At 39.6% G+C, this 27,988-nt stretch overlaps 1 protein-coding gene across 3 annotated transcripts in view; it reads left to right on the top strand.

The window, feature by feature from the left end:
* Positions 1 to 7,404: 7,404 nt before the first annotated feature.
* The window catches only part of exoc6 (exocyst complex component 6), a 43,382-nt gene continuing 22,798 nt past the window's right edge, over positions 7,405 to 27,988 (top strand). For 2 of the 3 annotated variants that reach the window (XM_061094669.1, XM_061094670.1), the window contains exons 1-12: positions 8,607 to 8,704; positions 14,129 to 14,300; positions 16,836 to 16,883; positions 17,065 to 17,155; positions 17,833 to 17,878; positions 21,108 to 21,161; positions 23,098 to 23,248; positions 23,353 to 23,508; positions 26,477 to 26,545; positions 26,989 to 27,072; positions 27,285 to 27,331; positions 27,820 to 27,940. In XM_061094669.1, the coding sequence (XP_060950652.1) occupies positions 8,607 to 8,704; positions 14,129 to 14,300; positions 16,836 to 16,883; positions 17,065 to 17,155; positions 17,833 to 17,878; positions 21,108 to 21,161; positions 23,098 to 23,248; positions 23,353 to 23,508; positions 26,477 to 26,545; positions 26,989 to 27,072; positions 27,285 to 27,331; positions 27,820 to 27,940 (1,137 nt within the window). Of the gene's footprint in view, positions 7,545 to 8,606; positions 8,705 to 14,128; positions 14,301 to 16,835; positions 16,884 to 17,064; positions 17,156 to 17,832; positions 17,879 to 21,107; positions 21,162 to 23,097; positions 23,249 to 23,352; positions 23,509 to 26,476; positions 26,546 to 26,988; positions 27,073 to 27,284; positions 27,332 to 27,819; positions 27,941 to 27,988 lie in introns of those variants that run through there. The other variant, XM_061094667.1, reaches the window with a different exon arrangement.

A 27,988-nucleotide genomic window follows, 5' to 3' on the forward strand; every position in this document is an offset into this window, starting at 1 on the left:
AATCTATTAACACGATGCAAACACTCCAAATTAATCCTTATCTATAATTTTAGTGTGCAATTGGCTGACATGTTTGCCTAATCATTTATATAAACTTACAATAACATATACAGTTGGTTTCAATTATATTTACATGGTGTTCTGCTGTCCCCAAGTGGTTCAAAAGTTTAACCAAAACAGAATTAAAAAATAATGTCAATTCTGCCAATTTCATTTTGATCTTAGTTATTACTGAGTAATTACTTCCTACATCATCATTTGCCACAATTTGATCCATATGCAAAACTGAATGTTTATTGCATTGCTGTATGTGATTGTTGCTGAGGAATTGTGAAAACCCACAAATAATAAACAGAGATTGTGTCTTCCATTTTAAGCCACCACAGGTTTTTAAAGGTTTATGTCCATAACCAATATTTAAGGTTATTCTTTGTAATTTCAAGGTAAATCTTCTTAGATGTATATTTATGTGTACATTTACATTCAAACAAACTATTTTCCGTATAGAAAACATAATGCTTGCTTTTGTAAAGTTCAAAGCTGCATTGCTCTTGATGTTTGAGGCAAAGGCATACTTAGTGATGTCACAGTGAATAAAGCTCATTCATCCCAATGAATCTGACAAAAGCAGAATGTGTAAAGGCAAAACCAGATCAACCAGGTTTTGGAAGTCGCAGAAGTAGTAAGAGACGTTTTTAATCATTTAGAATAAGTGCAGCATTAATTGTTTGCCATGTGTGAATTAGTGATCGCTTACTATTAAACGTTCACGATAGGAAAGGTTTAGGAATTGACAAAATCACAGACGGTGAGGCAAAAAACATCATTTTGCACAAAAGGCATATTACATAACATATTCTAGGGTGTTAACACATCTAAGAAATAACAAATCCAGGCACAGCTCTCATGGCAACAAACACTGACTTTATTTAAAGCCTTTGCAGAAAAGGCTTAACAAAACAGCACTCTAAGCGCAACAAAAATGCTTCTGCATTTGGTCCAACAAGTCCCTCTGCAATATCTTTTCAAGCAGGAGATGTCTTTTAGGAAAGAGAATAAATGTAATGTAAGTCTGATTACCCCACAATATTGTTTCTTTTTACTCTACACAAACGTTTTTTTCTGTAAAGGAAACATGTAATTTTTCTCTATTTCAACAGCACTAATACATGTTTTAGTAGAGCTCATCACTTTGACATGGTGTTCCACTCATTCGATGACTGTAGGGCCCCATACAAATACTCAATCGCCTCCATCTCACCTTGATAAACTACACACTAGTAATTCTGCAAAATTAGATCAATCACAGTTTTAGTTCATACCTCCATGGAATTCTAAGCAAAGCATACAACCTTACAGACTATTAGCACAATAAAGATTAAATTATTCCACTGATTTTCCAAGCACCCCCATAATTGACATCCTTGCACACGCTTCTTCTATATTTATAGAAAGATTTATGTGTTTCCATCTTCTCTCACTTAAAAGTTGTATTCAGTTAAATGTGTGAAATGTCATGAAAATGAGGAGAATTATATCCATAGTTAGGTTAAGGGATTAAGTAAGGCAGCGTCCAGGTTGATTTCCTTAAGAACAACAAGCGCTCATGAAAAACCCTTACACTTGTTTCTGAACAACTTTTTGCACGTAAGCATGTGCAGGAAAAGAGAGCGGATAGGAAAACTGATGCAAAATACACTGTTAACACACATTGTTTAATGTTCAGAGAATGAAAGCATTACTGACTTTTTAAAATGTTGACAGATGGTAAATAATTTTACACAAATGTTAGCATTGATCACAAAACATCTTCCTCACTTGCCTCTCCAAATAAACAACCTTTTCTGCTGCTTACCAGGCAGTTGAAACCAGTCCTGCTGAGAGGATATGCTCAAAGAATCTTTGTGCAAAAGGCTGAATGTCATCCTCTCTCTCACTTGCCTATAGCCACACCCTAAACCCATCAGGAAGCCATGGTCCCATTTTGAATTACAGAATTAATGCAGGTTTCAGGATCCGGACTGACAAAGTTGTGTTCTAAGTAACTTCTAACCATTGTTTTTGTTACAGATGACAGAAATCCAGGCCTTGTTTTACCTTTTTACAATTTTGGTTATAGAACAGGAAACACAAATTCAGCCCAATTTCTTGTCTTCTATTCTTACTGACCAAACTAATTTGTCACTCAAAGTTTAGTTTTCATTGGTCGGTGGACCCTCAGTGCCCCTTCCCTCTGATTGGTTAGTGTAGTCAATCAATTATATTTGTGCTATACTGCTGGTTCTAGCCTTTAGATCATGATTTAACGATAGTGTATTTCGTATCCTCATACACTAACCCCTTGTAGCCCCCCCTTATACCAAATACATTAGAGTCAGTCTAGTGAAGGGATGGAGGAAAAGAGTGTTAAGTTCCAAAGGCTGGCACACACATGGAACTCTGCATGCTTGGAGTTTATTGTAGTGTGTTTTTAAATGAATATTTACTAGATGCACTGAACAAATCATAGATACAGATGCAGAAAGTTTAAATGTTTGGTGATTACCATGCCTACAGGTTCTATACTCTCTTTGGCTCCCTCTGCAGTTCAGCATCAGTCAGTTGAGTTGAGCTTTTTCATTAAAGTGGTGGACAATGAATCAGAATGTAAATGATACCCCAGTAAGCTATTACATTAAAACTAGCGTACAGTATACACAACAAGTCTGTCAGTTGTTTCATTTACATTGTCTATGTAAGAGTTTCAGGAAAGGACTCAAATGCAGGAACAACAGCTTGGTCGGTGAAAGATAACACAAAATCAAACAGACTTACAGTGGCAGGTAATAAGCAAAGAAAGAAACGATAAAAACAAAACTGAAACAAAAGGAAATACAAGTATCAACTCATGTGGAACAAGGTGCACTGACCAATTCAAAGGGATGCACAGAGACTACTGATGATATCAAATGCAAGAAGCAAGATAAAGGCAGGAAATAAAGCCACACACAGAGCGAAATGTAAAATAAAACAGGAAACGTTCAACCACACACACAACATGAATCCAGAACACAAGGAAAAACAAGATAGCGTCCACAAACCAAAAAGGCTAAACAACAGAACCTCTGGTCCAAGAGTCTTTCAGTAGTTCATAGACTTCAGGGCCCAAAATCATGACACAAATACATTTCAGTTTTATGGCTTTTGTTGAATTTACACTTGGCATCCACACGTCTACTTACTCAGAGGGTTGTAAGTAAAAAATAGAATAAATTTAAATATATATAATTGTGTTCAGTTTGTATTGTGAGTGGTTCGAATCAGTTATATGGTCATACAGGCAGAAGGCATTCTATTGTTGTAACTAGTTGTGGACCGTAATATGGAAATGTGAGTGTAACATTAAAAACGTATATCACTTGAAAACAAATAATCCAATAGTCCTGCAATAAATCCTCCTTCATGAATGTTGTAATGTTCAGTTTTTGCTGAAAAGGTGGTTTGGGTTTTGTTTCAAATGTATCATAACATGCTAGGCTAAAACAAATCCTGCCTCCAGGTCTTCAGCTAAGCTAGGTTTAACACAACCAGGGGCCCTTCTTTTAGTTTTAGTTTATTTTTATTTAAATATTATTTAAGTATTCCCATGACGATTTAAAATGTGAACCAGTTGACCTCTAGCCTGTCCTGAAACATCTGGACAACCTCCCTGGCTGTCACAGTGAACTGTCCCCACCCTATTCCCGGATGTCCCTCACTTTTATTTGCTTAGAGTGTAACATACTGTGGAGGTCAGCAGTCTTTTGGGAGCCTGTACCCTGGACAGACTCAGGAAGCTGGCAGGAAGCTGGCAGACCATGGAAAGGAAAAGCACAAGGACAGAAGAATAGGTGATAGTTCACATTGACCCTAACGGCTGTGATCCATATATCCTCCTCTTTCAAATTGGGCACTTACAAGGATTATTGCTCAATATGAATTCCACATCATTCTTTTTCTCAAGAGATGGCTAAAAACATACACAGGGTTATCTGTTGAGGTCACAGTTTTCAATCAACATTGTGAAACGGAAGTATTGCAGTGGGTCTGTCACAATAACACTTCAAATTTCTAATATGGATTAAAATAACCATAACCAAATCTTAAATAGTGACGTCTAAGCTAACATGTAGCTCAAGCAAAGAGACATGATTCAGGTAAAAACCAAGAGTCTTGTAATACAAAACATGCGCTGACAAGATGGTACTACCAAATGAGCTTCAACAATGGGTGCTGGCAATGCTGTTATTCTCAAAATGAAGGGTCAAGATGATCCACTCTTTGACAAGCAAGAGGTAAGACGAGGCACAATGAGCATGTACTGTACCTCAGGGGGTGTGCTAGCTGACTGATCTGCTTGGGCAGACAATGAACAAGCAGACGATTCTGAGCACAAGACTTTCAAGTTGGGTTCCGCATTTTAAAATCAGTTTGAAAGGACAAGCAAGAAGACAGACTGGTTGAAGATTTGGCCAAAACATCATTAAATGGAATGATGTTCTGTCAGATGAGTAGTGATTGAACCAGTACATTTTGTAATATCATTTTCGTTTCTTGAGGATGTCCGGAGAATTTCGTCCATAATTTGCCTTTCACACATGCACAACTCAGCAGCAGATTCTCTGCTCAGATGTGTACACAACAACATAGAAATCCATGGAGCATTCTGGTGAGGGCTGGTGGAGCAGACTGAGGCAGGATGTAACCACTGTGGAGATCAGGTGTTTTTTGTTTACAGCACATCAACATCAGTGTCAGGCCTTATCGCTCAAAGCTCTCTTGACATCTTCATCTTTGTAGTTGATTTGTGTCAACACCCCCCTCGCTCAAGGTGAATCCTGTGTAGAATCTCCTGCTATGTTCTCTCACCAGCTCCTGCAGACATTCTGCGGAATAAATACAAAGGGACTGGCCGGAGAAAGTAAGGAGGTACACGCTCGACATTTGCATTCACACACATGGTCCCTCCAGAGAATGTCCAGAGGATCTTTGAAAATCAGTGCATGTCTGAAAGCAGCTTCAAGTGCAGCACCTTAACCAAATGAAAAGAGAACTCCGAGAGTCCTCTAACACTATATGATAGGAGGTCCGTCTTGGACACAAAAGAATCAAACATTACAAAGAGGGGGATTTACTGGAAAACAAGAGGAAAACCTGCAGGGCTAATGAGTTGAAGGACAGGATGTCCAACTGGATCACGCACACACGCACACGCACACGCACACGCACACGCACACGCACACGCACACGCACACACACACACACACACACACACACACACACACACACACACACACACACAAACACACACACACATCCCCTCTCCTCTCTCCTCTCTTCCTGTTTTCTCTAATTCATTTTCTCTCTGATGGAACACCACTGCTGATGACAGTTACTAACTGAGCCAACTGTTTTCTTTCCAAATTATATCGGCCGATGACATTGCATGTGTTTACAAGACTGCCAGATAAAACCTGTGTTTAAGGTATAAAGTAAGACAAGCTCCACAATCAGTAGTGAGACAAAAAAATTATAATAATAATAATAATGCAGATAAACTATTATAATCTATATATAGCCCTGCTTGAGTATATAATTTGATGGTTTTGTTTTCAGAGACTTTTCCTCTGTGACCTGTAGCTCCTGTCAACAACAGAAAAGGGCACAACAGACTGGCAATAAAAATGTGTTTACTTTGTGAAATGCTCCATTCTTAATTATAGCACTCTGTTATCATTGGAAAATACAATAAATCATTTGAATCAATCCTAAAATAAATGATGAATAATACATTTTCAATGACAACATTGAATGTAAAATCTCAGCTTTGTTTGTCTTCTGTAGTCAGACAGCCCACAGTCCTTCGTCGTTTTAAGACCTCTGACCTCATGAGCGAACTGTTACCCAGTGGCAGCCGGACTCATGGTCCCACTGTTTCTCTCAGTAGCGGTAGAGTTAGAGAGTAAAGGAGCAGACCTGGGTAACAAACACATTTGACTCATGTAGTGCCATGACCACCAATCATAGATTGGTGATACTCACTTCTTGTTTTTTTGTGGGGTAATACGGAAACTCAGTCAGGTCTTTTGTAATGAGCTTATTGTCAACTACAACATCCACTGTCCTAATGGCCCACAAAAAGTGGTTGTGTGCGCTGGTCATGGTCTGCTGCCTTACTCAAAATGTAATTTCAGAAAACATTCTAAGCATTCAAGTTTTATTTGTATAGCCCATATTCACAAATACACTTATACAGTGACATAATGTGACAAGTGTGTTAAATACCTTACAACAATGAATTGTTAATACACAATGCAGAACCCGAAAAAACCATATATAACTGGATGTTCAAGTATTTGTTATTATGTATTTACTGTTGTTATTACTATTATGCATGAAGGTTGTCTGAGACCACATGTTACAGTACTGTGTTTAAATGCACAATGCTACTCCCATATATGGCACAAGGGGATAGATGTGTCGCACCTCTGTGGCTTTACTTGATGTTTTACTCTGCAGCAACCAAGAATTGTATGAAATACAAACTGTAAACAATTGTACTGGTTGTGATTTGTGAGTATGAGCCATATGAATAGTCTGTGTTTTAACATTATTATTATTATTATTATTATTAACATTATTGCCATGCTTAAATGTATGCTGAAAGAGTTATCACCTCCACCAAGGGAGTAACCTTTTCACCCCCTTTATGCAATGTTCTTGCTTTGTCCATAAAAGTCCAGATTTGACCATTCCCTCACTCTCTTTTAAATTGTCTCTCAAAAGTCCCCAAAATGTATGGATGTAAGGTATTCACTGAAGTATTTATTTGATTACTTAAAGGCATTTTGTTAATAATATTTCTGTTAAAGTTAGCTGAGAGAAGTAAGAGTTTGTGTAATTGCACTGACACCCACACATTATCTCAGATTGGCTCTGTGTCACTATGGGTCTGGTATTACATCAAATTATAATTTCTATTGTAGTAGAATCTCGTTTACCCACCATTCTTCCACCAGCATTCATTTGTTTCCCACAACCAAAAATGTATCTAAAATGCATCTTATCTGCAAGTCTGAATGCTTAATGTGTTCAAAATGTCTGTTGAATAAAACCAACAGGTTGGGCCTCTTCATAAATGTTCTCAGGGTTCACAGTATATGAGAAATGTTAACACAGAGGACAATAGAAGTTAGTGTCGTTGGTTTCAAAGTCCAGTGAATCACAAGGTCTCCTTTTCCTGTTGCACCCTCTTTTTCTGCTGACCGTAGCAGGTGCCCTGGAAGTCCCCACATACGCACAACTGTGCACACAAACACACAGCTCTTGGTGTCACCTCTCATAAATGCAAAAATCTAGTCCTCATACTCAGGAGTGTGAAGAGAAATGGCCTCTGACAGGGTCCATGCTGCTTTACCTGACCCTCCCAGTCAGAATGAAGAGGACAACAGAGAAGAGGAGAAAGTGTTTGGAAATATTTTTGCAGAGTTAGAATCTGTGGACTTGCCCCTAGGAACCACCTTAAGGTAAACTCAAACTCATTTGGGACCTTTTTTAACTGGTGGCCAAGATTTATGGTGGAGTCATTGATCTGATTTACAAAGTGAGACATGTAAAATGTGGATTGAACTTAACAACAAGTTCATGAGCATCGATGGATATTTGCACGCAATGTATTGGAAGATATAGTTCACCCAAAAATTAAACTTCACAAATGATCTAATCACCAAACAGCATCATTTACACTATGTTTTTAGTCTAAATGTCCACCCCCTCCGGAGCCTCGTTCGTGCAGGGATCACAGAACCACATGGTGTAAATACACTCGTTTTGAGTTGACTTTTTGCACTCCAAAAGTGTTTTGTGAACTCACAACACTCCATCGGCATATAGATGTGAGTTGATAATGACTGAATATTCATTTTTGGGTGAACTATTCCTTTAAGAGGGACATTGCTTATATGTATAGTATATTGGAATGTACTTAAAAAAAAAAACTTAAAATAGAAAAAGAATTAGCTCCAGAGCAGCGCAGGTATTGATTTGCAGTCTGATATTACAATCTGCAGGGCTGAGTTTGGATGTGTGTGTGGCAATATTCTATAAATCTGTGCTTTGACCTAATTAATATATTATCTGTAAAAGACGATTAAACTGAGTATCAGTCAAAGCACTTATTTCATCAAAGGTGCAAATGCTGCATTGTTTGTTTGCAGGGCTCATTTCAATTATATACATTATATATATATATAAATTATATACATGTATAATAATATAAGCAAATATTTTTTTATGGACTAGTACTTTTTTATTTAGTTTCAACGGTAAAAGTAAAAATTATTTAAATAACAGCAATCCATATTCACATCACCATTTTGTCTCATAGGGCTTTAACAAGGTGTGACATCCTCTGCCTTTAACCCTCAACAAGGGGGAAAATAATATAGTTATAGTTCAGGTGAACGTCTGATGTATGGAAACAAAGCTGCTGTTATACAGGTGACACTTGTAGAGCGCCCCCTACAGACCAGATGTCGCACTGGCCTTTGCTCCGCTGCAGCTGCAGCCACAATACACACATAACAATCATGGCGGAGAATGAAACCCTGGAGTGTATAACGGAGCACGAGCGGATTCTACAGGAAATAGAGAGCACCGACACGGCATGTGTTGGTCCAACTCTTCGGTAGGAACCCACGGCTCCTCAGAGAGCACTTCGACGCTAGAATATCTATGTGTGTGCTGGCATCACTGACATTATCAGACCTTTTGTCCATTAGCTAGGTTAGCTAACCTAGCCACCGGCAGGCTAACGGTCTTTGCTATCAGGCTGTATGGGGTTGAAATGAGCCCTCAGCCTAGCTGACATGCTAGCTAACAGGCTAACGGCTAACACCGAGCAGCAATTCTACCAGGTAAAAGCAGCTCTTATAAATCTGAGTGTGGGGGGTTTCCACCTCCTGTGTTCACAATGACGGCTGGTGACCTGTCAAAAAATGTAAACATCATTTGTGGGTGTGGCTGTGGGACTTTTCGTCTCACTGATGTTGTCTGCTAACTATTCCGGGTTGTCGTTCAACAAAAATAGAAAGTAACGCTACTGACACCCCTGTGTGTCATGGTAGATGAGTCATGGTGACCTCCTAGTGCTGTGTTGTCAGTTGGTCAAAGAGCTGGATGACGGTCTAACTGGATGAGGAACTACTCAGGCTAACCTTCTCCAGCAATGCTGCATCATAAGCAGGTGCCAAGCTAGCTTCCAATGCCATAGGGAACGACATTCATTCAACAAATGAATGTTAATGACTTCAGGTGAATGTCTGCAGCTTGGACACAGACTGTGAGTCACACACTGTGTCACAGGCTGTAGTGGACCTTCAGCACACCCGGGGCTAATCGGTGGCTATCTGCTCTGAAGGTGCGCACCTCTGGCTGCCTGTTTCATTTCCGCAATTCCTTTATCAACACAGTCACTTTTTAACAGCATGTAATAATGTTCGATTTCAGTCAGGCCTTTTACCTTGTCATTGGCTACTTAACATTCTTCGAATCATTTGAAGACAGAACCAAGAAACCACCTTAACACCAAGGTTTCTCAAAGCTGTTGGATTTTTGCTTAGATTTCACGGCCAAAGATTTCATTCTTCTGTGTCCTCAATGCAAGTGAGGTCACAGAAGTGTCCTCCACTGTGACCTGGCCATTGGGCTCCTCTCTCCTGGTTGGGGGCTAACACTGCTTTCCAGACGACTCAAAGTCAAGATTGTCTTCACCTCCTGCTAGAAAAAGTACAAGGGACCACCACTCAGCTTAGGTTCCTACCCTCAGTTTAGTTTAATGGCATATTTAAGGATATTTACATGTATTCAATGAAAATAATAGACTATGGTGTAGTAAATATGTTCCTGTAAATTGATTTGAAATATTATGTCACTGATATTAAGTTAAAATCTCGACTTTATGTATGCAGGCTGTGCAAGGAGGCTTCAGTGCTCACTTCAATTGTCACATTATGATGTCTACTTTGTCCCCAAGGAGCACCTTTGCTCCTAAGCTCCTTAAATTCAGAAACTTTTGGGGCACAATGTACATTATTAAAATAATATATATTGCCAGACATATACAAGCAGAGTTTTGTTTTGTTTTTTTTTGTTTTGAAGTTCACAAGGTTTTTGACTTTTTCTGTTTCAAGATGTTTGTTACTGATTCAGAGCTGAGTCCTTTAGTATTAAATATCTGCTATTGTCCAGAAGTTATACTAATGATATTTATATCTTGAACAGCCCCTGACTTATTCACTTGACAACTAGTTCATCTCATTAACTTCAACTCTTGATCTAAATACCGAAGGTCATTGTTCAGACATTTCAAGATTAAATTACTGATATGATATGTTATTTCAACTGATGAGAGTAACACTCATTCAGATAAAAATGAGAAACTGCTGCTAAATGGATTTGTTAATATTTATTATTGTTGGACCTCAGTGAACATTCGTATTTTTACAACCTCAGTGTCTGAACTTGATAGTAAATTCACTTTGACATTCACTTTTTTTCTGCTGGTTAATGCTTTGGCTATGATGAGGAAGTTATTCTTAGTTGATGGCGTTATTATCATAGTTGTATTGGGTTACATTTTGTAATATGAGTCATGTTATTCACACGTAATAAATACATTTTACAGCCCACACACATCTATTTTTAGTCCAAAATGCAGGTGAAACAGTTGAGCTGTGCAACACGTTCGCCATGTTATTTGGGGATACCTGGGATGCTTGGAGGTCACAAATTGGAAATTAATTTAACGTGACTTTGACAGCATGACACATGGGTGGTTAAAATAAGAAGTTGTTACAGATATCAAAATTTATTGTTTGATAAAAATGTGGTTGGGGGTTTGACTAAGAGACTTTTCACATATTGGACGGTGTCATGGTTAAGCATTGTAACCCACAGGCCACTTAAACTAGCTGAAGTTTCATCTTGTCCTGACAGGACGCAGGAACACAGTAATCTATTTGTTTCAACAAGCACCTGCTCTCAATTATTAATAGCAGGAAAGAGGAAGCTCATAAGGCAGCATGCAAACTAATGAGGACTGGACTGCATGGATGGGCTTCAGTCAAGTTTGCATATGCTGTGCTGGGCATTATATCAGGTCTAATGCATTGCTTCAGTTATGGGAGGATCTACTAGTTATCGAAGACAAACATAATTCAGTCAAGTTTACTATTGTAAGGATTTGCTGCTTATCTTTGTGGCATATACTAAACTGAATATCTTTGACAGATTAATCAAACTAAAGCAATTTAAAATATATTTTTTTACATTTTGAAGATTAAATGAACATTTGGGAAAAAAAGATGTATCATTAATGAAAGTGAAAAAAATGGTTTAATCCTAAAAGGGATTCAGAATGAAAGTAAACATTTGATGAGGTGAGGAAACATCTGATTTGCTTAACAAAATACCTCCTGCTTGTTGCCTTGACTACTGCGATGCTGGGGCTCACCAGTACCCTGTCTTCTTCAGCCTGTGAGTGCATTATTGCCACCCACTGATCTGGAGTGTGGACTATGCTCTGCGCTCTGTCACCTAGACTGGCCCTCAGGTACCAAACTCTGGCACGGTTTTTGATTTTACAATTTTACATTTATATAACACATTCACATGGTCTTTTAAGATGGACATTTTATCTTATCTAATACAGAACAGAACGGCCAGCAGCACTGATTAAAAACCAACAGCACAAGTAGGCTCTGGGAATATACATTTTTACAATGTCAGCAGCACTGTCACTGAAATTACTCTGTGCTCAGACTTCTGATTGGTTGTTTTCTCCTGTATTTTTCGGGACCCTGAAGTACGTCTCCTACTCCTTTTCTTCTATGTGGCCTGAAGATTTTGTGTCACGTTACACATGCTGGAGCTGGAAATACCCTGCAACACAGCGACTCCTCTTTTGTTAGCATAGATGTACATTTTCCACGGTAGCATCCCCAATTGTCCCCCAGTACCATGCAGCTATGCACCTCTTCACTGTCAGCAATGGTGGCCTCTACCTCCTCCATCTGCTGTAGTTCCTCCACAGTCTATTAAGGCTCATTTGCGACACTTACAATATAGTTTTCCTCCATATCGTCCATGCTTTATAGTTGTTCTAATGTTGTTTGGATGTTTTGATTCCACTGCCCCTCTCTCGATCATACAAAAATGCGAAAGTATATAGTTATAGCTAACGGCAAGGGAGCTTGCAGAAGTCCACTATAACATAACATTTGTCATCTTGCAGACTTTTTGCAACAAAAGATCAAGTATATCTCGGTCCAGGCAACACAGTGGGAAATTAAACATTGCTCATATTCAAATAGTATTGTAACAATACAAAGCAGGTTGAAAGTAGGTTAAGTTCCTGTTTAAGGGAATGCACAGAAAAGGAACTGCACCAGATGAACAAATGCCAGGTTCACCTGCTGTCTCTGTTTCATCTCTCCAGGTCATTCTGACATCTGATTTCATTGTGTATTTGAATCCATGTGATTTGAATGGCGGTTGCCTGCACGTGAATATTTACATTAACTTGATTTGGTTGGCGAGTACCGATGCTGTTTTAAAAGTTGTGCTTATCTCAACTTCTTCTTCATTTAGTACAAGTAAAGCAAAGCCACAAAATTACAAAGCAGTTTGGCAACTCAAGGCATTGCGCCATTTGAAGTGAATGAGCAATGTTTTCGTTGAAGCCTCCAACAAGTGTGAGTGTTCGTCAATACTGCTTGCAGCTTTAATCCAACCTTGATCTTTTAAAAAAGTAATCAAATTATTAAAGCCTTTATTTTAAACTTTGTGTGAGACTATGATGAAATGCACAGTCCATTTTAAGAAAATGGAAATAGTATAGTGATAACAGATTCTATGTGAAAGGAAGGCTATAAAATGTCAAGTTAGTGGCAACGTGCTAATTGCGAGATTTGGGTGTGTGTCTAAATCACATTCTATTGTTACACTTTAAATGACAGATACAGTAATGCTCCATTATTAATAGTTCAAATGTTAACAGTCAATAAGTATTTTCAGTTAAAAGTAAACAAATCATAATAGTATTTAACTATTTTGCTCAATGAAGCAACAGTGCAAAACAACAAGTTATGGTTGGTCTATGTTTTTGTGGCTTGTAAAAACTTTTGGACAATGGCAGGATAAATTAGACTCTGGAGGCTGCACAGTCTAGGTGTGTGATGTCTGAATCTCTTCTGTTGTTCATGCTCCTTTAAAATAATCCCTTGTTATATGGTAAATGGATTTGTATTTATATAGCGCTTTTCTAGTCTGATGAAGACCACTCAAAGCGCTTTACAGTACAGTTTCACATTCACCCATTCACACACACATTCATACAGTGCATCTACTTGCAGCACTTTGTTATTCTATGGGGGGCTATTGAGGGTTCAGCATCTTGCCCAAGGACACTTCGGCATGCAGATGGTTTCAGACTGGGGATCGAACCGCCGACCTTCAGGTTGGAGGATGACCACTCTACCCCTCAGCCACAGCCGCCCAATATAAGCGTTGTTGGTATTGTTTTACTGTGATGCAGACACTCGTCCATTCTAAATAAAACAATCTGGTCCTTTAATGGTTACTAGTTGGTTGGTAGTCTTAGCTATTGCACAGAAAAAACACTACTAAATCAATACTGTTCCAGTGTATTCAAATGTAGAGGCACTTTTAATAATAAGAGCCCATGTGTTATCCTGTATCAGTAAAAGTAGATATGAGGTCATAATGCCAAATATCAGTGTCAGAGATGTTCAGAATCCCAAAATTACACTGTTTACAGCATTATGAATTTAGCATTTCACTCCTGGCTTCACTAGATGGAGCTGTTACTCCAGGAGGAGAACTGTAGGCCATGGGCTCATAGAAGTTGCCTGTTGGGCATATCAAGGCTGTTTATTTCAGCTTAGTAACCTCCATCATGCAAAGTGACATATAAGATAAGATAAAAGGTGAATCCTTATCATTCAGACCGTTATTCCGAAAGTTGTACTCTGTAATAGTCTATTTTTTCTTTTCTTCCATCTCTTTTCCTCACCTCTTTTGTGTCTTTCAGGTCTATTTACGATGACCAGCCCAATGCCCACAAGCGCTTCATGGAAAAGCTGGATGCCAGGATAAGGAACCATGACCGAGAAATTGAGAAAATGTGCAATTTCCACCACCAAGGCTTTGTGGACGCCATCACAGAGCTCCTCAAAGTCCGCACTGATGCAGAGAAACTGATGGTAAGATAGATTACTGTAGTGAAGATTACAATATCTCAGTTACAGCTGATAACAGGACCATTTGATCTGTAACTCACATGATCTACTAAATCTATATAAATGCAGAAGCCATGTAAACTCGAACCAGCTATTCACTAGATTATCAAAAGAACAACATTATGACATTATACACATATTATTAGTTAGTACAGCACTTGAGTTAAATTTTTATTATTACAGCTTGTTTGCTTTTGTGCATTCACATTTGAAAAGGTCAGAAGGTGCATTTATCATCTTTACTAACTTAAGCTACATAGAAGCTGTATGAATAAAGGCGTAAAACAACGAAGAAAGATTTTATCAATTTAAGAAAATATCAGTGGTTTTGTGGTGACGGAGCTTAAATATGATGGATAAACAATGGTCACTAGTCTCTCTCTCTTTTCTGGGGCCGCCCTCTAAGTCTGGTTCTGTTAGAGGTTTCGCCCCTATCAAAAGGGAGTTTATTATTCTCTCCACAGTTGCCAATGGGAACCTTCATAATGTGAACCGTCGGGTTTTTTCATAATATTGGAAGGTTTCCACCTTGAGATAATGAATGTTTTGATTTGGCACTATGCAAATACAATTTAATTGATTGATCAGTGTTGATATTGGGGTCTCAGTGGACTCTGAGAAGTGTCAAAATATGTTTAAACTGCAGTGGTTCAGTGGACATCTGCTGAGTAGGCAGTCCATATGTGGCATAGGAGGCATTTGTGTTAGCCAAGCTAAAGAATGTGGCTACATGTGTCCCAGACCACCTCCGAATGTGGTTTTAGTGATCATATCTCAGGACGTGTTCAGGAGAAATTGGGGTGCGTTTAGACCTGTATTTACTGCTGACCAGTCTGAATGGGGTCACTAACTGGGTGGCAACAAGAGGCTTGTCTGTGTATAGCTGCCAAACTAATGTCTAGTGATGTGAAGTGTTGAGGGAACATCTGTAAATTGTAGCTACAGAAACTATCCTGGGTTTCACTCTAAACTGCATGAGTCTGTAAAATTATAATTTTTATGTTCATTCATTCACACAGAGCAGTGACCACAGTTAGCAGAAATTTTGATTTTGACTAAAAAATTGTGGAACTATCTTTTCTCAACTAGCTTAAAACTTTGACTGTCTCCACCAGTACCAGAAACCCAAGCTATCTCTATAGCCGCCCTTGGCCTGATTTTTGTCTACCGTTTTTGCAGAAGTGCTTGTCAAATCAAACTGAATCAAATTTTATGTGCATAACCCATATTCAAAAATCACAATTGGCCTCATAGAGCTTAACAAGGTGCAACATTCTCTGCCCTCAATTCTCGACTTGACTGTGGAAAAACATTTTACTGTCCACTGCACCATAAACATTTCACATTTCCCAAAGGTTGTTGGTAACAGTCTTAGTTAAGTTTCCAGCCATGTCACAGTCACGTCACTCTTGCTCTGGTGCCGTACCCTTACAGGATGAACTAAGACATATTAATTATATAGTTATACCATTTACTTTGAAAGCTTCACTGTTGAAAGAATTGTCATCAAAAAGCCGACTGGTCAATTGGGTCATGGCTCTCAGCCGTACGTCAAGAGCCGAGAGTTCAAAAATCCCCACCCAGAATCGACAAGTTTGTCACTGAATCTGTGAGAAAGAGCCTGTCACAAGCCATTAAACCCCATGAAAGGCCCAGTGCACTATAAACGGGTTCAGGTCCCCATCGCCTGGTTAATCAGAATTTTCCTGCCTTTGTTCTTGACCCTTCATGGACAATGAGCTGATTACAAGGCTGAGCAGCTGCACCGAGGGAAGTAGAGAGGGAAAAGAGAGGGCATGGTGAGGGGGAGCAGACAGAGTGAAGTAGAACAGATAGACATGTGACAGCATGTATGGATAAAGCAAAACAAAGGTATTCATACATTCTAAAATAGTATTTGACTATCAACAGAAAACGTGACTTATCAACCATACCAACATGTGAAGATTTGCGTCAACCCCACTCTAGGCTATTTCCACACTTACATTTTCGTTTTAAGCTTTTAGCTCTGTATCAGAATTTTGATTAATTACCCTTGAAATACACCTAAATATATTTTGGATAAGGTGCTTTCTTCACTTACCTTATTTAATGTAAATGTTACAATAAACATTCACATTAAATCAAACGTAACCTTATATATACAAATATATATATACATTTTTTCTATTTAGCATTTTTTAGATCCTAACAAATATGTTTCATTATGAGAAAACAACTGAGTAACAGACCAAATGGACTCCGTAGTTTATAAGAAATGTTGCTCACCCCAGGACATTTGTTTGGGACCATTACAAGTTGCAGACTGAGCCGGTGGAGCTTGATCTGTAACATAAGATGTTTGTTGAAAAATGAAGTATATCCACACGCTTATACTATGAGGTCTTGATATAATAAGTAAGTCGTCTGAAATTTAAAAGTATAGGAGGCATTAAAAGAGGAAAAAGAGTGAAAGGAAAAGAGGCTGTGTTAAACTGATGATTGTTTTTGTTTTCAAAGGGTCAAGTGACAGACACTAATCGAAGACTACAAGAAGCTGGGAGGGAGGTAAGTCTGCGTACGCCAAATGCATGAATGTGCAGAAGCTTTTTATTGTGCTGTGGGCACATATGCATGCTTGTTAAATGAAAAGACAGTCGTGCGTCAAACATGACCTTGTTTGACCCAGTAGTTAACAGTGGTGGCCTCTTTCTCATTGTCTCCTTCTACTGTGTGTTCCTTCCCTCAGGTGACAGCTCAGACACAGGAGGTGATCTGCTGTCGGATCCAGCAGAGGAACATGGCCACGACTGTTGAGAAGCTCCAGCTCTGTATACCAGGTACCGCTGTTGCCTGTGTGTCAATATGATGGTCACTAATACAATTCATTCTAGTGTAAATGTGCAGCCTCAAATTTGACTTACCCATCTATCTACACATCATCTATACAGCTTGTCCTCTGAGGTTCGCAGGAGGCTGGCGAGAATCGGGGTACACTCTATCCATTCCATCACAGGGCTTTCATATAGAGATAACAAACATCAGCTTTTCCCACAGAATTGATTCACCCATGGCAATAACAGGGTGCATGTGCATGAAGGTCACTCAGTCTCCACATTCCAATTGACAGGCACACAGGCTGAAGGGTAAAGGATAAGTTCTCACGTGAGGGAAAGAACTGCATGCATGCCGCAACTGCAGCTGAAATTATGAGGTCTTACTGTTTGTGTGGACAGTAACAACCATAGTGTGACAACGCGAGCAATGTGAATAGTTGTTTTTCTCTGCATATTGGCTCTGCGCTGGCGAACTGTCCATGGTGTACTCTACCTCTCGCCCAATCTCAGCTGGGATTGGCTCCAGCTCTCCTTCCACCCTGACAGGATAAGGGTATAGATAATGTATTGATGGATTTACTTTGGTTAAAGATTTGTTGTTTAGGAGCCAAACTGAATAAAAACTTGAACCTAAAAAAGCCTTCTACTTATCCTCTTTCACATGTTCTCTTCTTTTGCAGTGCTAGAAATGTACAGCAAACTGAAGGAGCAGCTGGAAACCAAAAGGTAACAACAAATTAGGATGAGAATAGTTGGCACCTAATTTCATGATCGATTAGTCAGGTCTGTTATGATACATGGTACACACTGTGGCAATGTCCCTTGAGGTGGGGTTAATAAACTAGCCAATGCTGTGCCTTGTGTTCCTCATGTGACAACACTGTCTCCTCTTTAGACAAAAGCTTAGAAAAATGGCGGAGGCAAAGACTGCTAATGATACAGCAGAGACAAGTCGTCAAAAGTGGGGAAACACTTGTGGGAGACATTTTTCTTTGGTTTTAATTGAGGATCATGAACAATTTTAACTAGACTGCAGTGATGTGCTGCTGAGCTTAATGAGGAAAGAGAAAGAAACAGTGGTCGAGAGACCCATAAACTGAATGAAGAGAGTGCAAGCCAATGGTGAACACAAAGCACTGAAATCCTGAGCCATCTTCCTAGCACATAATCTACCTCTTCGACGTGATTTGTTGTCTAAGTCGATTGTCGCATGTCATGTTATGCCCTTGTTGTGTCAATAGGTGGCAGTAATTAGCTGTGACTTCACGAGAGAACCGAGTGACCAAGTAGCCACTCTGGCTCATAAAGCAAATAAATACTGAACAGAATTAATCTACCAGGTTTAGTCATTGAAAATCTGTCCTTGTGTTATTTTGTTTGCTGATTAAAAATAAAAATGTTCTTATTACCCTGCACCCTGCAAGATAGCTGCGCAATAGTGGTATTGTTTTCACACCTGTGTGTGTGTGTATGTATGCATGGACAAAATAATTCAACAACTATTAATAATTCAACTCAACAACAAGGAAAACTATTTACCAAACTTAGTCTGTAAAATACATGAGAGCAAATGGACAGATGTTTCAATTTAAGAGATGAGATGATAATAAACAATCTAGTAACAGATAATCTAAAGCTAACGTTGGTTAGACTGTGATTTCACATCAGATGATTTCATTTGATAAGCAACGTCATGAAGTCACTATGAAGTCAGAAAATGAAAATTTCAAGCAATCGAAGAAAAATTCAAAAAATGAAAGGAAACCAAATATCTCCGGGTGTAAAAGCGGTGTCATACATGTAGAATACCCCGACAGATATGTCAGGACAGTTTGTGGTAATTAGGGCTGACGGCAGTGTCTGTGTATAAAATCATTTGATTGACGCAGCAGAGTTACTACGTAACTTCCTGCATGTACTGCAGCCGGTTGCTACACCTCTCCAACTCCTGCTGTGTTGTGCATGTGTTAAAAAACATCTCTCGTTTGGAAATTGAATGTAGGGTCTCACGGACACTATAGAAGTATAGAAAATACACATAATCAAATAGGTTTTCATTTACCACCCTATTCTCAGTGCTTCTCAAATCTGTCATAGTCGGATCAAATGTAATACAGAACCACACAGGGCAGTGAAAGATTGCTTTTACAACTAAGTTCTTGAAATAAATGTAAGTTAATAGTAGTGTTAATGAAATAATTAACCAACTAATAATATGTGGGGCAGCTGTTAATGAGGCAGTAGAGCGGCCTTCCTCTTACCAGAAGGTCGGCGGTTCAATCCCAGTCTTCCCTATTTTCATGCCGAAGGGTCCTTGGGCAAGATACTGAACCACAAATTGCCCTCAAAATGCTGCCATCTATGCACTGTATGAATTTGTGTGTGAATGGGTGAATGGCAAAACCTGCACTGTAAAGCATTTTGAGTGGTCAGCAACACTAGTTTTTTCAACATTTTTTTCACTCCAAAGTCGCCAAAAATCTTTGCTCATTATGGGAACTGTTTGGTTTCTCTACAATTTTTAAGGTCTCGACCTTACTATATAAAGTGCCTTGAGATAACGTATGTTATGATTTGGTGCTACAAAAATAACATTTAGTTTAATGATATTTAATTGAATAAAATTTAATTTAATCAAACATCTTATTAAACCAGTATTCATGATGCAGGTTTCCACTAGCTTTTCAACTCTTCCACTGCCCTGTGGGTTTGATTGAACTTTGTTCTTACCCCCATGAACTTCATGTTTGGCCACATTTACATGCCTGTCTGTATAAAGAGGAGAGGAGAGTTCACTTTAGACAGGAAAATAATTACCCTTTCTTTAGTGTGTACCAAAGGAAAAGGCTATTCACTGGCAGGACAATTGACCCTCAGTTTGCTCTTGTTTAGAACAAGGCCCCCTCACTTCAGCTCTGTCACAGCCAGTTAGACCATGCTGGCCACCCTGTGGGATCTGTGTGCATGGAGGGTACTTTTAGCAGTAATGACATGGCTTATACACTATTACCATGTATTGGAATGAGTTTGTATTGCTCAAATGCACATTTTTAGAACTGTATGTGCTGATGCCCATGTCACATTCTATTCAATTATCGGCCACTTGCAGCCTTTGTGTCCTCTGTCCTGGTGCCATGCACTCTGACAAACCTTTTCACTGTACAGTTTATGAGTCTGTCTTCTGTTCATGTGTATGCAACACATTTTACACACACTCACCGACCAATTAGATCCCTTCACAGCCTGCCTACCAGCCTAACGAGGGGAGCTCAGCACACTGACCCAAGGCTGAACCCTTGTGATGTGTGCACACTGTGACAGATCAAAGAATGAAACACAGATTTCATTATTATTACCTGCTAGTCCTACACTCAGAGCTATCTCCTTTACATCCGCCCTATAACATTTAATTAATTCCCTGCGGTGTATGCAGTTTATTTGTATTGTCTGCCTCACTTACCTATGTGTAGGCAAACTAACTGACTAGGGAGGTCATGGAGTACTCACGCTATTCAGCCGAACTTCCCACCGGTGGAAGATTGGCCGGCCGCGCTTACCACCGGGCCTGCCGCAAGCTAACCACCGGGTCGGCCGCAAGCTAACCATCGGGCCGGCCGCGAGCTAACCACCGGGCCGGCCACGAGTTAACAACCGCGAGCTAACCTGGCCGATGGAGCCGGGCCGTGTAGCAAGCCTATGACGTCAATTCTGGTCGTAATCCCTTTCGACGCCATCTAGCTAACGTTTCTGACATAGAGGAACCACAACAAATCGCGGGAGTAGTTTTTGGGATGGTAGACATGCTAGATACCCAAATTAACGTGTAGAAGCACTACAAAAGTGGAATTTTCATAATATGTGCCCTTTAAAGACTAATTCAAAAATCTGTCCTGTAATAGTTAAAGGACAAAATGACTGTGCCACCTTGCTGATGCTTTACCATTTGTTTCTGCAGATACTATGCTGCGTTGAAAACCATGGAGCAGCTGGAGAAGGTCTTCATCCCCAGGTAAAATCATGAAAACTCTTTCCAACATTTACCTAATCTGAAGGCTGCATTAATTGCATCTTTGGCCACTTAATGAAGAACAAATAGAAAACACAAAAAAGTTCTGAGGGCAAACATTTTGGCAAGTAATTGTCCACAAATACAGGAATACATAGAGCAACAGTATTATTTAAACTGGGGGCTGTCGCAATACCTTGGTATTAGGGCTGTGCAATTAAACGAATTTTAATCGTGAGTTCGATTATGGGGTCAAACGATCTCGAAACTACTATAATCGAGTTTAAATGATTATTTGGCATTTTTTTCGAAAGAGACGGGCATGCATAATTCATTCCTTCCCCCAAAGCATTCAACACGGCCCAGCTCACTGGCACTCACTCTCAAGCAGCTCTAAAGTGAAGGAGGCGAGTTGTGTGTGTGGTGACCAGCGGTATTTAAAAAACAGTGCAAGTGGAAAGTGGCAGAGGGAGGGCAGCCCCGTTTGATCGACAAAAAGGGTAGAAAAAGTTATCTTGTTTGGGAACACCTCGGATTCAAAGAATCCGACGAGGAGCAGTACCACACAATGGAGCGTCCTCAAGGGCCCAGCCGCCTGGCTGTTCTCACCTGTCCTGCATTTCTCCGTGCCGGTCAGCCCGCGATTCTCCGCTTGTTGTTGTATGTAAACCGTTCAATGTTGGGGTTTGGGGGCAAATGATGATGGTCCTCATAGCCATCCCCCATCCCTCTCTTTCTCTCTCTGTCTGTCTGCTTGTGTGCTTGTAGTGGGGGGGAAGATGGGGAAATTTGATAATGAGAGGAAATTTCAAAGTTCTCAGTTACAAAGTGTTTGAATAACCGGGCACCGATATCCTGGTTTCACGGAGGAATAAGACACGCAGCCATAATCTGTGTTTACCTGAACCGGAAGTGATTCACTTTAATACACACGCTCCAGTCATTTAAAGAACAAAGCATAGACTTCGGAATAAGGGCACATATTAATAATCGTTTGAATAATCGTGATTTCAATATTGTCCAAAATAATCGTGATTATGATTTTTTCCATAATCAGGCAGCCCTACCTGGTATTGACAATACTTTTAACATTTCTTTCTTTCCATCGTGACGCAGAGTAACTATTTGGTTTACACATCAACATGATGGTATTAGTTCTTAGTTATAATTATTTCCCTGTCTTGGTCTACCTCGCTCTCTCAAAACTTGTATTCACTAGAATAACTACCATTTACAATACTGCTGTCACAACTGTTGGTTAAGAATGAACTTGACTAATATAAATACTATTATTCTGTAGATATTTTAATTATATTGTTATTGTGAATTTGGTTAGGTAAAAGTTTTTTTGTGTTTCTTTAAACCAGAAAAGTGCTACTTTAATGCAAAGAATTTACCAGTTCTATTTGACAATCTGATATCATGACAGCCTTGATTACAATAGTAACCAGTTAGTCTCTTACACAGGCTGAACCTGGATTGATTAACTGAGAAATTGAAAAGAAAAATAAAGTTCTGGGCCAATAAACCATAACAATGAGCTGATAGAAGCTTAAAAGGGAAAAATAGAGTTAGTGATATTTATTAGTGCAGCTTTAAGACGTATTCTGCTTTGCATATTGTCCTGTTCCAATTACTTGTTTCAACAGGAATTATATTTCCCCAAGGAAGAAATAATGCCATTTCATGAGTATTCAAAATTATCATCAGTATAAGAGCATCCTTTTAAAGGTGTTTTCAAATAGTATTGAAGAGAAGGTACAGAAACAAATTTAATAAATTTCAAATCAGTTTGGAAATCCAGCTGACTGTAATGTTGCCTTATTGGTTAAATGGTCTCATTTGGTTAAATTTCCAGTTGAATTGCATTCATTTGAATACAAAAATAAATGTCAGTTGAATTTGATTGTACGTTGACAAAATGTAATTGGTTCAACAGAGTCAGCCAGTACAGGTTCTGTCAAATCATGGCTGAAAACCTCCCCAGACTGAGAGAGGAGATCAAGGAGATCTCAATGTCAGACCTCAAGGACTTCCTGGAGAGCATCCGAAAACACTCAGACAAGGTTGGAGAGACTGCCATGAGACAGGTATGAGCCTTTCAAAGTGTTTTTAATATTTCCCCATTGGCTGTTATAGCTATTAATCACTCAACTGGTCTGTGTGCATGCGTGCGTGATCGATGTCCCACCAGGCACAGCACCACAGGACCTTTAACAGAGTCGTAACAAAGCAGGCCAGTATGGGTCACTACACCAAGCCTGTGTACTCCTTTAATGGACGAACACACACTCACAATGGCTTGATGATGGATGACGACACAGGAGATGAGGATGAAGCAGATGAAGAGGTAAGGAATAATTGTGTACACAGTAAAAAAGAATGTGGCCACGTGTCCCACACCACCTCTGAGCGACCATACAATTGGTTCTGGTTCTCTGGAGTTTGCCTCTCATATATGAACGACACAGCAGGAGATTCTCCATTCACGCGTGTTTGCAACAACAGACGAATCTCCGTGCTGTTCAGGAGAGGGGTCGCCTAGCAGGCAGAGGCAGGAAGTAATGCATAAATTCTGAGATCACATTGTTACGAGACTAACTGAACTGGCTCACCTTTGATAAATGCTGGCCCTATTCTCATCTCTAGCTCCTTTATGTTCACCAGATAACATTTAATTCAGTTCTTGCCCTGTATGCAGTTTACTTGAATCATGTGCCTCAATTCCCTATGTGCAGCAAGACTATCTGACATGGGATATTATGGATTGCTTGCACTTTTCCGCCGAACCTCCTGATGTCCAGCGGCCGTGAACCATAACGCGGTCTGTTGGGCATACCCTTTAGCCATGCTAGGCTCGGCCAGAACAGACGCTGTGGTTTGTTTAAAGTTGATTCAAGTAATGGAGGGTTAGGGTTAGAGTTAGGGTTATTAGGGGAATTGTCCCTGTTCATAATAAAGTATAGTGGAGAAGAAAATAACCTGCAGGTTAGTTACTGTCTTGACCGGAGGCTTGTTGGTTTGCAATTGTCCGTCAGCTGCCGTTATGCTCCTCGGTCTCTCAGGTGTGTTGAGTTGTCCACTAAAAAGTGAGTTAGTACCAACCCCTGTGTGGAGAGTCAGTCTTTCCCTACCACCTCGCGCTACACCTAACATGACACCTCAACCCTAAAATAAATATATTAACAAACCTCCTACACAAGCACAGTGACACTAGTGCCGGCCCTTATCAACAAAAGTTTTCTTGAAATCTTTGTAGGTGTCTTCTGCGTGTATGGCACTGCTGTTTCATCCCGGGATATTCTACATCAACACGCCCACACACTTGTGGTAAATCTTCCGTAGGATCTACTTCTGTATTCTCACATGGGCTTATTTGGACATTATCCAGAGTTCTTACAGTGCTGGCAGAAGAAACATACAGCCAGTCCGGAGAATGTCAGGAGATTATCTGGACTTCAGTGTCTGTCTAAAAGAAGCTTTACTTAGTTATTAATCTATTGTGTTGGATTGTGAAGCCAGATCATTCGGGTCCTCCTCAAACCCGATCGTCTTTTGTGGTTTGAGGCAGATGAACTGTGTTCACACTTAATGTTGGACTTTTATTCATTGTGTGTATGGGAAATCATGAATTCTTGAACAAATCAAAAAATCACAAAGTAATCCCTATCAGTTCTGTTTGGGTCCAGTCTAACTTCTGGTCTGTGTTGTTTTTTATTGTTAAAATGCAAATTTAGTGCAGGCCAGCGAGGTAAGTAGGGAGGGAGGACAGTACTCCGGTAAGGCAAAGGCAACTGGGCTAATGTGCGTCTTCCCTGATCCTAAAAAAGTGACAGTGCTGTAAATAGTATGAATCGGAATCCCTGCACTTGTGTTTGGATCACTCAGGATGGATGTTTTCACCAGGTCTAAATCAGGTTTATGTTTTCTGCTCGTTCAAATCCGGCCAGTTAAAATACTGGAAAAAGATATGCCTGTCGAGGAGGCTTTCCACGTTGCAAGTCTTTTATTGGATGCAGTGTCTTATTTTTAGGACTTGTGTGTAGAAGGACGGTTAGCCCCATTCAATCTGCTTAGAAGTGGCATCTGAGGTGCTTCACTCTTTTTTTTGACTACAGTAGCATGGCTGCCAGCCACAAGTTGAAAAATGTTAGCCTCCATATGCAGCCACAAGGGGGCCTCAGCGGCAAAGTAACCTGGAGAAAATTAGTGCCCCAAGATAGGAAGCCCTTCATATTTGGGCAGAAGGGACTCAAACATCTAGGGTCAATCAATATAGCTGAAAGCCTTCCATCCATCGAGGGATATCGATGCTACACTGGCTTTCCCATGATCAGTACATATAGAATAAATGTGGCTTCTGCATGAGATGAGCTATCGGGTTGGAAGATAAGTAGGGAGTGTTTATCTGGCTAATTACCTTTCTATCAAAGATATGCAGTGAAATGGGTCTTTAACTGGTCAGATTTGTTTCTTCTTTGCCTTTCTTTGGAATGAGTCTCTCCAAGAGCTGGGTATCATTCTAAGGAGGAGCAGGGTGAGGATGTGAAGAAATCCATAGAATTCTCAATCAAATGCTTGTCTATGTTTAGGTAATAAATGTACAGGAAAGTTTGTGTGAAAAAATGAATGGTTCCAGGGGCCATTATACTATATACCTGCCATGTTGGTCTGTAGTATTGTCAGAAAGAGAAAAGCTTGACCAGGAAGGCACCAGAAGTAAATGCTGACCAAAAAACCTGTGATATCAAACCACACCTCATTGTGCATTGCTGCATAGCTTGGGCCCAGTAGCCAGGTGGGGTTGGAAATAATGGGGTGCATGGTCCACTGTAACCGTGCGTGACGACAAGTTTTGAAACAAATTCAGCGGGTTTACCTTCCTCTTCACCCTCTTGTATGTTGTGTTACCACAGTCTTAATCTTTTGTCTCAGAGAGGAAGCCTTTAGGTCGAGCATTTTAAATTTGGATCTGGTTTTTCACCTCTGTTAGCTTTAAACTCTTAGCTTCAGGCTTGTATGTAGAACTTACTTGGAAATCTCCAGGCAAAATTTAGTGCGGTGGTTTCTCTGAATTATGCTCATTGTTAGCAGCTCCAGTGGCTCAGTAGTTGGTGTGCATGGCTTCGTAGGAAACTTTTCAGAATTTGTTATGCTCTCAGTCCAGATAGAGGGAGACCTCTGAGAAAAGCATTGACCACACACATCTAATATGTATGCATGCACACTAGCTCCCACTTCCTGTAGGAACAACATTGTTGCATCAATGTAGAGTAAATATTTGACAGTTATCACATATCCTCATTTGTGTTTGACAGGTTCTTACAGCTCAGGACCTTGTGGACTTCTCACCTGTTTACAGATGTTTACATATATACACTGTGCTGGTAGGTGTTGTGCACAAACACACACACACACTTGAGTGATGACATTACCACATGATCAGTGAAGGTTCAATGACATGTGTACTATGTATACTATATATGCTGATTACTACATTTCTCTGTACAGTTGAATTTGATAAACTGCTAAAATCTGCTAATATCCTGCACCTCTGAGCTATGACTTAATGCAGTGGAGGTGCTACAGGCACTTCTTGTCATGTAAAGCTTTATTTCAAAAATAAGAATTATTGTAGATTTATACTTCATGGAAAAGTTACATTATTACGTTTTATAATGTGGCTGTTTGGGTGAGTGATGCTGTTTCTCCACTTAAATTAATTTCAAATTTTTTCTTGTAACAAAAATACAGTCTTGAGCTAAGAATTCTCCCCACCAGTATTTTCAGGATGGATATTAAAATGTGTTGTATTTCTCCTTGTCCACAGGGTGATCGAGAAACATTTGAAAACTACTACAGGAAACAGAGGAAAAAACAGGCCAGGCTAGTGCTGCAGCCACAGGCTAACATGGTAAGTAACACATATCATGACACACATATAATGCATATTTATGAAGTTCAAATAGCCAAATCAAATTTGCTTAACTTTACCCACAGCGATTATAACTTGAAAAAACAATCCTGGCTCATTGATTCTACACAATGATAAGCTATGTAATATTATATGCATCTATCCACTCTGTGTAAACATGGCATCTTGTGCGTGTTTCTTTGTGTATCCAGCATGAGACAGTGGAAGGCTACAGAAGATACTTCAATCAGATTGTTGGGTAAGAAGTTCTTCTTATTTCTGTACAGAATTTGACCCTGAATATTAGATTCAGCTGACCTTAAAGGTCCAGTGTGTAAGATTTAGGTGAAAGGGATCTATTGGCAGAAATTGAATATAAAGTAATCCTAGTGATGTTTTCACTAGTGTGTTTCACCTAAATTGTAAGAATTGTTGTTTTTCTTTACCCTAGAATTAGCCCTTTATATTTAAATACTTTATATTTACATCAGGAGCGGCGTTCTCTGCAGAGGCCGCTACATTTTTTTTTTTTACAGTAGCCCAGACTGAACAGACTAAACACCTTTTTGAGTTTTTATGACAACTGAAGGCTTCCACAAGTTCTCTTTATAGCTCAGTTTCATAAGGCAATCAAATCAAGTCTTGAGAAAATCAGTTCTGTCTGTTTCAATTTCAATGAACTGTGATAAAAGTATTGAAGTGTGTGTGTGTGTGTGTGTGTGTGTGTGTGTGTGTGTGTCTCATCAGGTTCTTTGTTGTGGAGGATCATATCCTCCATGCCACACATGGGCTGGTGACTAGAGCTTTCACTGATGAACTGTGGAACATGGCCCTGTCTAAGATCATCGCTGTGCTCCGCACACACTCTGTAGGTGTTCAAAGAGAAACTTGCATGCATGCACACACACACACACAC

The sequence above is a fragment of the Limanda limanda genome, chromosome 21 (assembly GCF_963576545.1).
Source record: "Limanda limanda chromosome 21, fLimLim1.1, whole genome shotgun sequence".
Lineage (NCBI taxonomy): Eukaryota > Metazoa > Chordata > Actinopteri > Pleuronectiformes > Pleuronectidae > Limanda > Limanda limanda.